The sequence below is a fragment of the Accipiter gentilis genome, chromosome 29 (assembly GCF_929443795.1).
Source record: "Accipiter gentilis chromosome 29, bAccGen1.1, whole genome shotgun sequence".
NCBI classification, from domain to species: domain Eukaryota; kingdom Metazoa; phylum Chordata; class Aves; order Accipitriformes; family Accipitridae; genus Astur; species Astur gentilis.
The window spans coordinates 5380501-5391961 of record NC_064908.1 but is presented as its reverse complement, the minus strand read 5'-3'; the positions used below and the strand labels follow the sequence as shown (position 1 = coordinate 5391961).

The following is an 11461-nucleotide window of genomic DNA, read 5'->3' as shown; positions in this document are numbered from 1 at the left end:
GCAGAGGAGAGATGTGGGGGCTCTCCATGGCACATCATTGATGCTGCCGGTGATGCAAACAGGTTCGCAGCTTGGATGGTCCCTTTCTGATGTGATCATCGGGGTTACAAATTTCCGAGGTGATAAAAGGGCAAATTGGAAATGTCCCTATGGAGTTTGCTGCCTGACACTCAAGCACTCACCCTGAAAGACTCAAAATCCCAATTTCCTCTGTTGGGATTTCAGCTAGATAGCTTGGCTAAAATAAATGAGATTAATCAGAGAGATGGATGGAGCTCATTAAAACAGTAGATTAAAAAAACCCACTCTGCCTATTACTAGTGCTCCTGAGGTCTTCTGCAAGTTATAGCCACCCAGGAATTGGATTCCCTTGCAGAAACCTGCAGGAAATGCATTAAAAATACATTCTGCTATTACAATTCTTCATGTCACCAGTCACTTGGGAAAGGAAATGAATGCAGGGCAATGCATATATATTTGAATACATACAATTGCCTCCTCTGGGATCAGGATTTATAGGTTGGGAGCGGTGGGCCCTGCTCTGAAACAGAAAGTGACAAGAGTAAATTGAAGTCACCTCAAGTGCTGTGCTGTTTTATTCTCTATAAATGCTATTTCCCCACCCTCAGCTTCATCACGTGAAGCTAAGGACCAGAAAGGGGCAGAAACTGGGTCTGGCATTGCACAAAGCTGAATGGGGAGCACCAGGGGGAACTCCTGAACAGGATTTGGGCCAGACTAGTCCCATGATGAGCTTTATTGGTTTTATTTCTCATGACCAGTTGCTTTTCTGCCCACAAGGCACCCACCTGCCCCTTTCTGCAGCTTTGAGCAGAGCAACCACCCCCGCAAAGCCTCTTGTGCCCCTATTTGTGGGTGCAGGAGCTCTTTGGGATGAACCCACCGCATGGATGCTCCTGCAAGTTCAAACGTGACCTTTGCATCGCATGCAGAGAGCCCCATCGCCTTCTCCTGGTGTTGAGTTTTCCATGCAGGAGCCACCAAGAGCTGCTCCAGTTGCCTCTTCGAGGCATCGCACATCGTATTTTTGGAAAGTTTCACACAGTAATTGTCAGCTTGCACATGGTGAGCAGACAGCCCTGCTTCTCCCCACAGTCAGCCTGCTGCACTGAGATGTGTGTTCTCTCTTGCAAAATGTTAAACTAAAAAAACCCCAACCAACCAAAAACTGTGTCCACCTGCCTGCACAGCCCTCTATTTGGGAGGAGGTGAATTCCCCCCAGGTCCGGGTGACCTGGCAAACCCCATGTGCCGGATGGGCCTTGGGGTGCTTCAAGTGAGAAGAAAGAGCTGTCTGCGCTTCGGGGCAGATGGTTTTCCCAGCTCATTTCTCAGCAGCGTCTCCCCCTAAGTCAAGGGCCAGTCGCCGTCTGATGTAGCTGCAGCGCCTCCCAAGCCAAGCAGTTTTCCCTTATTGTTGTTTGATGGGATGATTTTTACAGCTCCCCGGGGGCTTGAGGAAGTCACCAACAGTTTAAGGAGATCACTCCAACACCACCTTGTGCTGCAGACGGGACAGACATGGTTTCAGGCTATGGCTACCACCCCAGCATGCAATCATTTGTGACAGCTAAACCGGTTACAATTCATCAACTGGGCTGCATTAATTTCACCCCTGGCTTACTGCAAACCCAGGGCAATGGTGCAGCTCCAACCACCTTTAAACCCACCTGAGATACTTTCCTTTGCAAGGGCATCAGGGGATGAGAGCCCAAGCTGTGAAACTGTAACTAATTAGGGGTGGTAGCTGGGTTGTCTGTCCCCGCATGGCATGCCAGCCCTGCGCCTTTCATCCTCTGCATTTCTCCAGCCACAACACCCAGACATCTTAAGCATTTCGCAGACTTTAGAGGACAGAGCTGTGCCAGGACTGTTTTACGAGGGGCAGATCAAGGCCCCAGCTCCCGAACAGGCTGGCTCTCATGCCTGTCCCTTGCACATGTGGGGCTGAGCACCCGTCACCACCCATGTGGAGCTGGGGGTATGGCGAGACCCTGAGACGTCCCATCCCCTGCCCCAAGGTGCTCCATAACCTCCCAGCTCCAGCCCCTGACTGCACAGGTGTCAGCTGGTGGGTGTTATTGGATGCTTGGGAAATAAATTAAGAAGGGAAAAAAAAAAAAATGCTGGGAGGGAGAAGAAAGGCAAATTGTTTATTGGTGCATAAGGCACCTCATCCCAGGCTGGGTGTTTTGCCCCACAGAAGGTTTAATCTTGATCCCAGTGAAGTCAAGGGGAGGTTATAGCAAATAAGTAGGTGGCTGGAGTCAGCCGTTGCTTTCTGGACCCACCAGAAAGAAAAATGGACAAAACCAGATGAATAAAGTGAGGAGAAAGGATGCTGTGGCTGTTGCAAACCCAGCAGCACTCTCTGGAGCCTCTCCAGCTCTGCAGAGTCGTCTTTTTCACTTCATTCCCTCTGATAGGTCTGAGTTTAACACCCCAGCAGTTGACAGGCACTGAGCCACAGCCCCTCGCAGGCTTCAGGTACCAAAACGATCCCAGGATAGCGGGACACAGAGGAGCTTCTGCCATTCCCCAGGCAACAAGGGCACCCGGGTACAGCGACCACCCGTTGTTCGGCTCCGGCCACGTCGCTCGGCATACCACGGTCTCCCAAATCCGTCGCAGCTCCCGCCTGTAAAACGCATTGCAAGGGCAGGGGACAGGTAGGGAAGGCCAGGCTTCCTGAGACGCCCAAGCGGCGGATCCCGGGATGGCGGGCAAGCCCCTTCCCTCAGAGGGAAAGGCGACCGGCCTCGACGCTCCCGGCCGCGCCTGGAAACGCCTCACAGCGACGCCTCGCCCGGCTGCTGCCCCTCTCCTCGCACCCGCCGTCCCCCCTCGCCTCCGGTGGGAGAGCCCCGCCGCGCCGCCTCGGCACGGCACCGGGCGCGTTCCATTCGCGAGGGAGGGGGACATAGGACCCCGGCGTTGCGGCCGTTCCCGTTGCGGCGCGGGCCATCGGCGCCAGCGCGGAGGGGTGCTCGACCCGCTGGGCTCCTTCAATGAGGCCGCGCCCGGGTGGCGGCGGCTCTGCGCGGCGCCCCGAGGAACGCTAGGGGCTTTCTGGCGCTGGCGAAGCTCAGCCGCCCTAAGGGTGGCTGCGGGACGCCCCCCGAAGCAACGGCAGCGGGCTCGGTTCCTCCCCCACCCCAGCCCGCCGCTCCGTGGCTTGGCCCCGTTTGAAGGTGTGGCGGGCCGGGGCCGGCACGCGCCGCGGGGCTAACGGCGGTTCTGTGAGGGGAGAGACGCCGGCCCGGGCCCGGCCGCCCCGCGGGAGCACCGCCATGCCCAATCCCCGGGCCCGGGCCCGGCCGCCCCGCGGGAGCACCGCCATGCCCAATCCCCGGGCCCGGGCCCGGCCGCCCCGCGGGAGCACCGCCATGCCCAATCCCCGGGCCCGGGCCCGGTCCGGCGACAAGCAGCCCCCGCGGGAGGACGGCGGGTCCCGCGGCGAGAAGCTGCCGGCCTCCGGACCGTCACCCGGTACGGAGAAGGCGGGGCGAGGGGGGGTCGGAGCGGAGAAGCGGTGACCTGCCGGGGGCCATAGTACGTGGGGGCCTCGGGGCTTCTCCCACAGCCCTGCCGCCGATATTCAAACGGAGTTAAAAGTTAAGACTTGGATATTTAATTCGTCACTAGGTGTCAGCCGCGCTCCGTGAGACCGGCCCGCGGGGCTTCGGCCGCCGCTGGGCGGGTGGGGGGGACGCTGGGACGTTGAGGAGGAGGGTCCCTTTGCACGTACAGAAGGTGAGGTATATTGTAGATAAAAAAATCTGGGCGTTTTCACTTTGTCACTTAAAAGTTGTTTTAAACCCTCTTCCCTCACAAGACTGTGGTTAGCGTTCCTTCCCTTACTCACTTTTATTCTGCTTTTCTACAGCCATCCCTCCACAAGTTCTCTCCATGAATGAGCTACAGGAAATAACTGATGACATTTCCAAACTGACCATTGTGCATGAAATTGTGCTCAACAGTGACTTCAAACTGCAAGCAGCCAGCTTCTCCCCAGACAGGTGTGTGTGTATGTCTATATATATATATACACACACGTGTTCAGACTTGGCTTCTCTCTGTCACATTACAGAAAACGCGAGAATGTGGAAAAAAGGTGGGTTTGCATCTGACTGCAGAAGTAACAAGAAAACAAGATAGCTCCTGAAATAAAAAAAAAGTTGAAGCTTGTTTTATTTATTCATTGCTTCATGATTTACTAAGAAGTTCTTAAATACGATGAGTGTCAGATATGACTCCTAATGTTGAAAGATTTAGAGGCTTCAGCTGCGTAAACTGTGACTTCAGCATGAACAAAGCAGACTTTTCAGTGGAGATCTCTGAGGTGTCTATGTTTTAGCTGAAGATCTGTTTAAGTGACTTTGCAAAAACAAGCACTAGCTAGAAAAACATTCTGTTGATCTCTGAGGGCTTGGAGAGTTTCCTTGAAAAATGCTATGTTCTTTTTACCCTTCAGTTAGGACAGGGTAAGTGCTGCATTTTATGAACAGGGTTAAAAGGAAGGAGTTCCGCTTTAGAAGAATAAGAAATTTAGGTTGAGAGAGATTTCCATGAGCTGGAGAAAGGTGAGGTGCATTGCTGCCAGGTGGGAATAAAGACCAACAGAACAACATGTTGAAAGATCTGAACCACAGTGAAAGCCAAGAGGTGGTGTTTTGTCTGATGCTAACAGAAAACCCTTCCCTTCCTCTCTCCTTTCTTAGCCTGGAAAACAGAGTGAAGGAGACCTTGCACAAAGCCTTCTGGGACAACCTGGAGGAACAGCTCTCTGCTAGTCCGCCAGACTATACTCAGGCAATCCAGCTCCTGCAGGAGATAAAAGAGGTGAGTTGTTCCTGAACCAAAGAAGATAGTTACCTTAGAATTCGTCTTCTCTGAATCATTACCTCGCCCTTTACATCCAATATTCCTATGTGAACATGCGTAAGAGGGAGGAGAAAATAGGCTCCGTGTAGTTTATAGGGAGACACAAATTACACAACTGCACCTTCTAAAACCTGTCTGAGAAGAAAACTCATTCTCTGGTCTTCAATCTTTAAAACACATAATCTACCAAAAGGATGGAAAGCTTTTGTTCGAACTGTTGGTTATAGTAATAGCCATAGGCCATTCCTGGTACAAGTTCTGCCAGACAAAAGTGCAGTTCTCTATACAAAAACATCTCTTTAGGTATATGAGGACCTGTATCTACTATGTAAGTGTACGATGTAGTGAATAAGAACATGGTTTAGCACTAAAAGATGTATGTTCTTAGCAGGGCGTGAAGCTGTGTATAGTTTGCTTTTTCAGTCTATGCTTTCCCATTAGACTCCAGACAGATAACTCCCTTCTTTCATGCATGACAGCAAAGGAGGTTTTGCAAGTTTTGAAACAGTAGCCAGACATCCTGAAGTGAGTCATTAGAGTTGAGGTGTTCCCTTAAAGCGCCTGTGTGCCCCAGAATTTGTGTACTGACTAGTTAGCTTAGCCTCAATACAAGGCCAGCCTCGATTCCTGCTGAGCAACTCTGGAGAACTGTCGAGTTCCTGGAACAAAAAGAGACTGCTGCTTCTTTGGGCAGGCCCTGCTATCATTGCTGCTGCCATGGCACAACCAACTGCGAGGCCAGATTGAAGAGGCCTTGGATATGGAGTTGATTAGACAGGAGGCTGAGCATGGCGCTCTGGATATCCACGGTCTCACAACGTACGTCCTTGGCACAATAGCAAGGCTGTGCGCGCCCATTCGAGATAAGGAAGTACAAGGGTTGCAAAGCCTCACAAACCCAACTCAACTTCTCAGGTGGGTGATGCTGACTCTGCCTTGGTCTACACAGACCAGCAAAACCTTCAACAATAAAACACTGGGATAAGAGGTAACTGCCTTGGATTATAGCTCAAGGACCCTTTTGTGCATTCTGGGCTACAGCTTCCTTATTGTTTTTCAGTGTAGACATATTCCTGTTGTCCAGCTGCAATTTAGATGGTAGAAGAGTCTTTAGTGAAGTAAATCTGGTAGACCTAGTAATTTTTAGGGACCACTCCAATTAGACTGAACAACCTTTTGTGAGCAAATGGAATCACATCAGAGGATCTGAATTCCCATTTCTCAGCATTTTAAAATGGCCCTAAATACAGCATTTACTGCAGCATTAAACCTTCAGTTCACTGTGTCTCATCCCAGGGAGATTTTCTGGGTGTTGGGCCTGATGAAAATGGATATGCTGAATTTTACCATCCAGACCCTCCGCAAGACCACATTGTCCAGTATGAACAGAAGAAATTCCAGCAACTCTTGGATAAGCTGCCTAGTAAGTCAGTGGGGAAGGGAGAGAAGAACTGCTACTCCTACAGGAGCTATTAAAGCACTAAAACGGAACCCAAGTATTCCAAAGCTGATGCTTTCATCCTGTGCTCAGTAACAGATGAGAGAAATGCCTCTAAAAGCTAGACTTCTCCTGGGTCCCTTCCTCAAGGCTCTTCACTGACATACCTTGCAGAAAAGAAGTTAGTGTGCTTCAGTTTTTGCATGCATAAGACAGAGCTAATAGCTCTCTCATGATGAACTGTAAGTTCTCACGAGTTTAAAGTGTTTTGAGGTCCTCAGAGGAACGAGCCAAATGTTGTTAGGAGGCATATTTAAAGAGGAAAGCCTGCATTTGATGTAGACATCTCTTTTTTGCTAGGCTGTAGAGGATTTCTCTCTGGCTGCCTCTCTCCTTCATCAGACTCCATTAAAGGTGCTTCTTGGAGACTGAAATCTCCTACCCAATGTAACATTCTCTGGATACCAGTCTCAGCAGCCTAACCCTGTGCCCTGGCAACAGGACGTTAATACTGTGATAGTGATGGTGTAAGCCATTCCTCACCGTTCCAGGAGCCAGCATGATGCCTTCACCTTTCAAACGCACATCCCCTTCAGCCTGCAGTATAGCATACCCGTTTCTTACTGACTTAGCCTGACCAGTCTGTTCTTGGAGACATCCATTTTTGTTACCCCATTGCAGATAGCCTGGATCGCACGAGAGAGTGGCTGTGCAAAGCAGCAGCAGAAGTGTCCGCGTCCTCTTCGCAGCCGCCACCCCACCCCGCAGTCAGTGGCTCAGCTGCCGCACACTCGCCAGGGGCAGCCAGCAGTAGCACAACTGTGCCAAGTCTCGGGTCCGTGCTAAATAGAGGATACATGAATCTGCTCTGCTGGGAGCCTGGGCAAAAGGAATACCCTGAGGTAGGAGATGTGCTTTGACACAGCTTTTTCATAAAGATATACAAAATGAACAAGTGTACTGGTTCTGCATCTTCTATAGAAAGAACTGGCCAGAGTCCCTGTCCCCTCTACACTATGAGTCACTGCATGCGTTTTTTCCCTATGTGAAACAAATTGGGATTTTTCACAAACCTAAACCTCCCTGCTGCCAGGCAGCTGCCTTCCACTCGGCTTCATGGGGATGTTACAGCCCTGCTCCGTGGCTTGAGATCTGCTGAGCTGTCACAGCTGCTGTTTCTATGCCCTCAGGCTGCTTTGGTTTCTGTTCACAGACACTGTTTATGGATCAGGCCCGACTGCAGGAAGTACAAGCGCAGGTGAATCAGCTTACCATCATAGCTGCAGTCCTGCTAGTGACCAGTGGCATATGTGGAAGCACCTTATGTGGCTCACCTGGGATTGTAGCTAGGTTGAAACGGGTAACAAAGGTCCTCTTGGAAGGGCTGTCTTGTACCAGGTGGGTTACTTTGAGTTTTCTTTTCCAGAAGGAGAAGAGTGAGTATGCAGGCACTGGTTGGTTGCGGGATGAGCAGCAGGAATCTCCCCCAGGAGTGGAAGAGGATCTGAGATCCAAATAGCAGCTAGGTCTACTGCAAGGAGTGGGGGAAGCTGGCTAGCATTTTTAGCTGGGAGTTAACTCTCTAGAGCAATAGTCCCTTCTTGATTAGAGGGGATACTTAGTAGTGCTGATCACTATTTCATGAGTTAGCTGCAGGGCAGCCTACTGCTTGCCAAAAAGCCAGGAAGGGAAGCTTAGTACACAGAGCTCTGGCTTAATGTTGCTTGTCCTATGCTAGCTGGCTGTGGTAACACTCCACGGGCACGTGGGGAGACTTCCCTCCTTGCTCTGTGCCTGCAAGACCCCTTCCCAAACCAATGCGAGTCGTGGCCCGACTGCATGTACCTTTGTATGATTTAGGTGTGAAGAAGCTTTAGAAGATGTTGGTGACCAAGTGCTCCAGGAAGTCAGCAGGACTCTTTCACAGCTGGGTTACCCTGCTTTCACCACTGACAAGTGTGCTTCCCTGAAAGGCCAGATAAAAAGCATTGCGGACAAGGGCAATGCAGTCCGGCAGGTCATCGGTGAGTCTCTGAGCTTATCTCTAACTGGACCTTGAAGCCACTTTGCACTCGTAGGCCACAACTTAGGTTGAGGCTAATGATACTGGAGCATGCAGGATAGGTCTAGGATTAGTACTAGCAAAACAAACTCCCTGCATGGAGCAGAACTACTGCTTAAGGGTGGGAGCCAAGTTCAGTGCCTGGCTGCTCCACCTAGTCTGCACAGGAGAGGAGGGTCAGGAAGCTAGGTTTCAAAACTGCCTTGATTTAACTGTGAAACACTTGCAAACAGTAATTGCTTTGAAAAATCTCTTAAAGCCTCCCATCCTTGCTAAAAACTAACCAGGCCCAAGTGCAAGGTCTGTTCCTAGGTAGTGTTGCAATCTTCAGGCTAGGATGTAGAGTGAGAGCTTAATCACTGGCTGTAGTAAAGCACTATGCTTAGATCTTTAAATAATATTTATCCCTAGGCAGTGCATTGCTTGGTATTCAGCTAACCAGCTGCCCTATGATGTTGCTCCATCAAAATATTTATTCAAATAGTTTGGGTAAGAGCTGGTTGTTTTGACCTTTTATTAGTACTCTGAATGCTAACTCTGCATCAGATTGCAGTGCCACAGGCAGCGGGTATGCTACAGGAAGGATTATTTCCACATGGAAGACTAGCTTGTATCAGCTACGAAAATATGGTGGGGCTCTTCCTGGCCACTGCTTCATCTAGTTAAGTATCCTTCCCAGCCTGTGCAGACTCCACCACACTGTTTATTTGGGTTTATTCTTTCCATGTCAGAACAGGCTATTTTGTTTTGATGCAATTCAGAAGGCTGAATTAACAGCCTAAACCAAACCTCGATAAACTACAGGCTGGGCAGTGTGTGATGGCAGTGACTCGCTGATGGTGTGGCATTAGAAGCTGCAGAACTAGAGAGCCTTCCCCTGCTCTGTGTCTAAAAATCAAACCTGTGTCTTGCCTGCACTCTTGGCCACTATCAACATTTTCCACATACTCACTTCAAGTGCAAGAACATCTGAAGCAGCGGGGTAGTTGAATCTCAGCTCTGTGTTCCTCAGAGAGTCTTCCTGAATGCTTTCAATGTCAAAATGCTGCTGTGGCAGGCAAGATAAATCCTGGGCTCTCAAGTTCTATATTCTATTATGCTTCTAAGATGCTTGACACTTCAATGCAGTACAAAAACTCTCAAGCGTGGGTGAAAAAAATCTTTACTGTTGACCTGCTCCACTCTAACATTAGATTTGACCATTCTTAAGTCCTTCAGCCCAATACCTCAGCGATAGCCATCATTAGAAGCAGCTATCTAGGACAAAGTGAGAACAAGGCAAGTACACCTGATACTTGGGTGCTCTCCTTGTGTTGCAGTTTCACCTCGGTTCCTGTGCTGGGTACTGTTTCATCTGTGTAGTGTTTGGAAGAGGACTAGTTATCCACTGTGTCCCTGAATCCATCCAGAGCATCACTTGTCCACAACATCCTGCCACGATGCGGCTGTCTTCAGATCTGCTCTTGACTGTGTGAGGAAGGCTTTGTCTCAAAACTAGCTTTCTGTGCAAAGGTTGATTGTTGATTTATTTTTATGTTTTCATACTTTTACTCCCTACAGAGCAGCGGATTCATTCCTTCCTCAGCCTTTTCATCTCCCCTGATGGACTGAATTCTCAAAAACATTTCCCAAAGGGCCTTGATACCATTCAGGAAGAGCTGTTGGAAGTTGGGCGCAGGTTTGGAAGCGTGATCCAGCACAACAGGCAGCTGTTTGCACCTTACTACTCAGGAATTCTCAAGAAGATGCTTCTTCCAGACTCGGAACCAGACTCGGACACAGGGATGGATTCTTTCTGATCATCTTCACCACATACCAGGCAGGGGTGGAACAGTTTCTCATATCATGCCTCAGCTTCTAAAAAATCAATCGGACAAATCCACCGAGGCCACCATTGCTACTGGGAAGTGACTCTTGGCATGTCAGTATCTGAATAAACCTCTCAACTACAAAAGGTAGTGGCTTTTTTTTACCCAAAAAACTGCCATGATTTTGTGGGGAAGGCAATGGGATGTGGAGCTTATAAAACTGCAGTGCAGCTTAGGCTTTTTTTTAATTCAAGGCGTTAATTCTGCCATGGGCCTGTAACCTACTTTGCTGAAACGTTAGTCACAGCCCAGGGACGCTGTTTGCATTTGATAAAGCCACATGGTATTTAAAATCATTAAAACGGCTCAATATATTTCAATGTTAGCTTGAAAACCTGACTTACTGAATTATTAGAAATGGAACATATGGTATAAGTTTAGCAGTCCCCAGTGTATTTAGTATTTTACATCAGACATACTTTACCTGACATGAAAACCTGATCTTTAACCTGTATTTAAGTGTCTGGATTTCTTGCTCTAATTTTACATAATGAAAATGTCCTACTTCTTGGAAAGCCAAAAATCTTTACTGGGTAAATTCTATATACAGTTCTATAAACTCTTACAGTTGTTACATGAATCAGTTGCTGCTGTGCTGCAGAAAAGTGATTTTAGTGTTAATCATGAGTAAATTAGGGTCCTGACAGTCCCCAACAGAACAATCCTTGCAGAGGTACATTAACGGGGCTAAAAATGAGCTTTTCTCACCATCATGTGGAGAGCATACACAAAGCAGTTGGAGACCATTGTGCTAGAGGTAGGTCTATCTTTAGACACGTGGCTGTGTTTTTATGCATAAATTAGTTTGTCACAAAATCATAATATTCAATATTTGGGGTCGTTATGACTAACTGCAAGAGCAGCGGCTTCAACCAAAGTGACTACTCGGCAGCCAGTGCTCTCCCTTCTACACACCTCGGGACAGCACAAACCCCTGATTCCGCTACCGAAGAACTACAGCGGGACTGCTCCCAGCTTTATCAGCATCCTGCACCCTGCTTCCACAACTGCAGCACATCATCTCTCCGCAACCCTCTGATGTTTTCTTGTTCCTGGAATTTACAAAGCAGGTGCAGTGCTAGACTGAGCTAATTCAACACCGCCCAGCTCCCGCCCTTTTCTCACCCCTTTTCTCTTAACCTTTGCAGGTCAGGTCTGTTAGATGAGGACGAGAGCAGGAGGCTTCGA

At 49.1% G+C, this 11461-nt stretch overlaps 1 protein-coding gene across 1 annotated transcript; it reads left to right on the top strand.

Moving 5' to 3' along the window:
- The first annotated feature begins 3407 nt into the window (after window positions 1-3407).
- Window positions 3408-10362, top strand: TCP11 (t-complex 11). Its single transcript, XM_049831725.1, is given in 10 exon segments — window positions 3408-3510; window positions 3908-4040; window positions 4743-4863; window positions 5600-5820; window positions 6202-6263; window positions 6266-6328; window positions 7025-7245; window positions 7557-7741; window positions 8204-8367; window positions 9966-10362. Coding segments are annotated over 10 exon segments (1512 nt in total). The 3' UTR covers window positions 10205-10362.
- Window positions 10363-11461: the final 1099 nt, after the last annotated feature.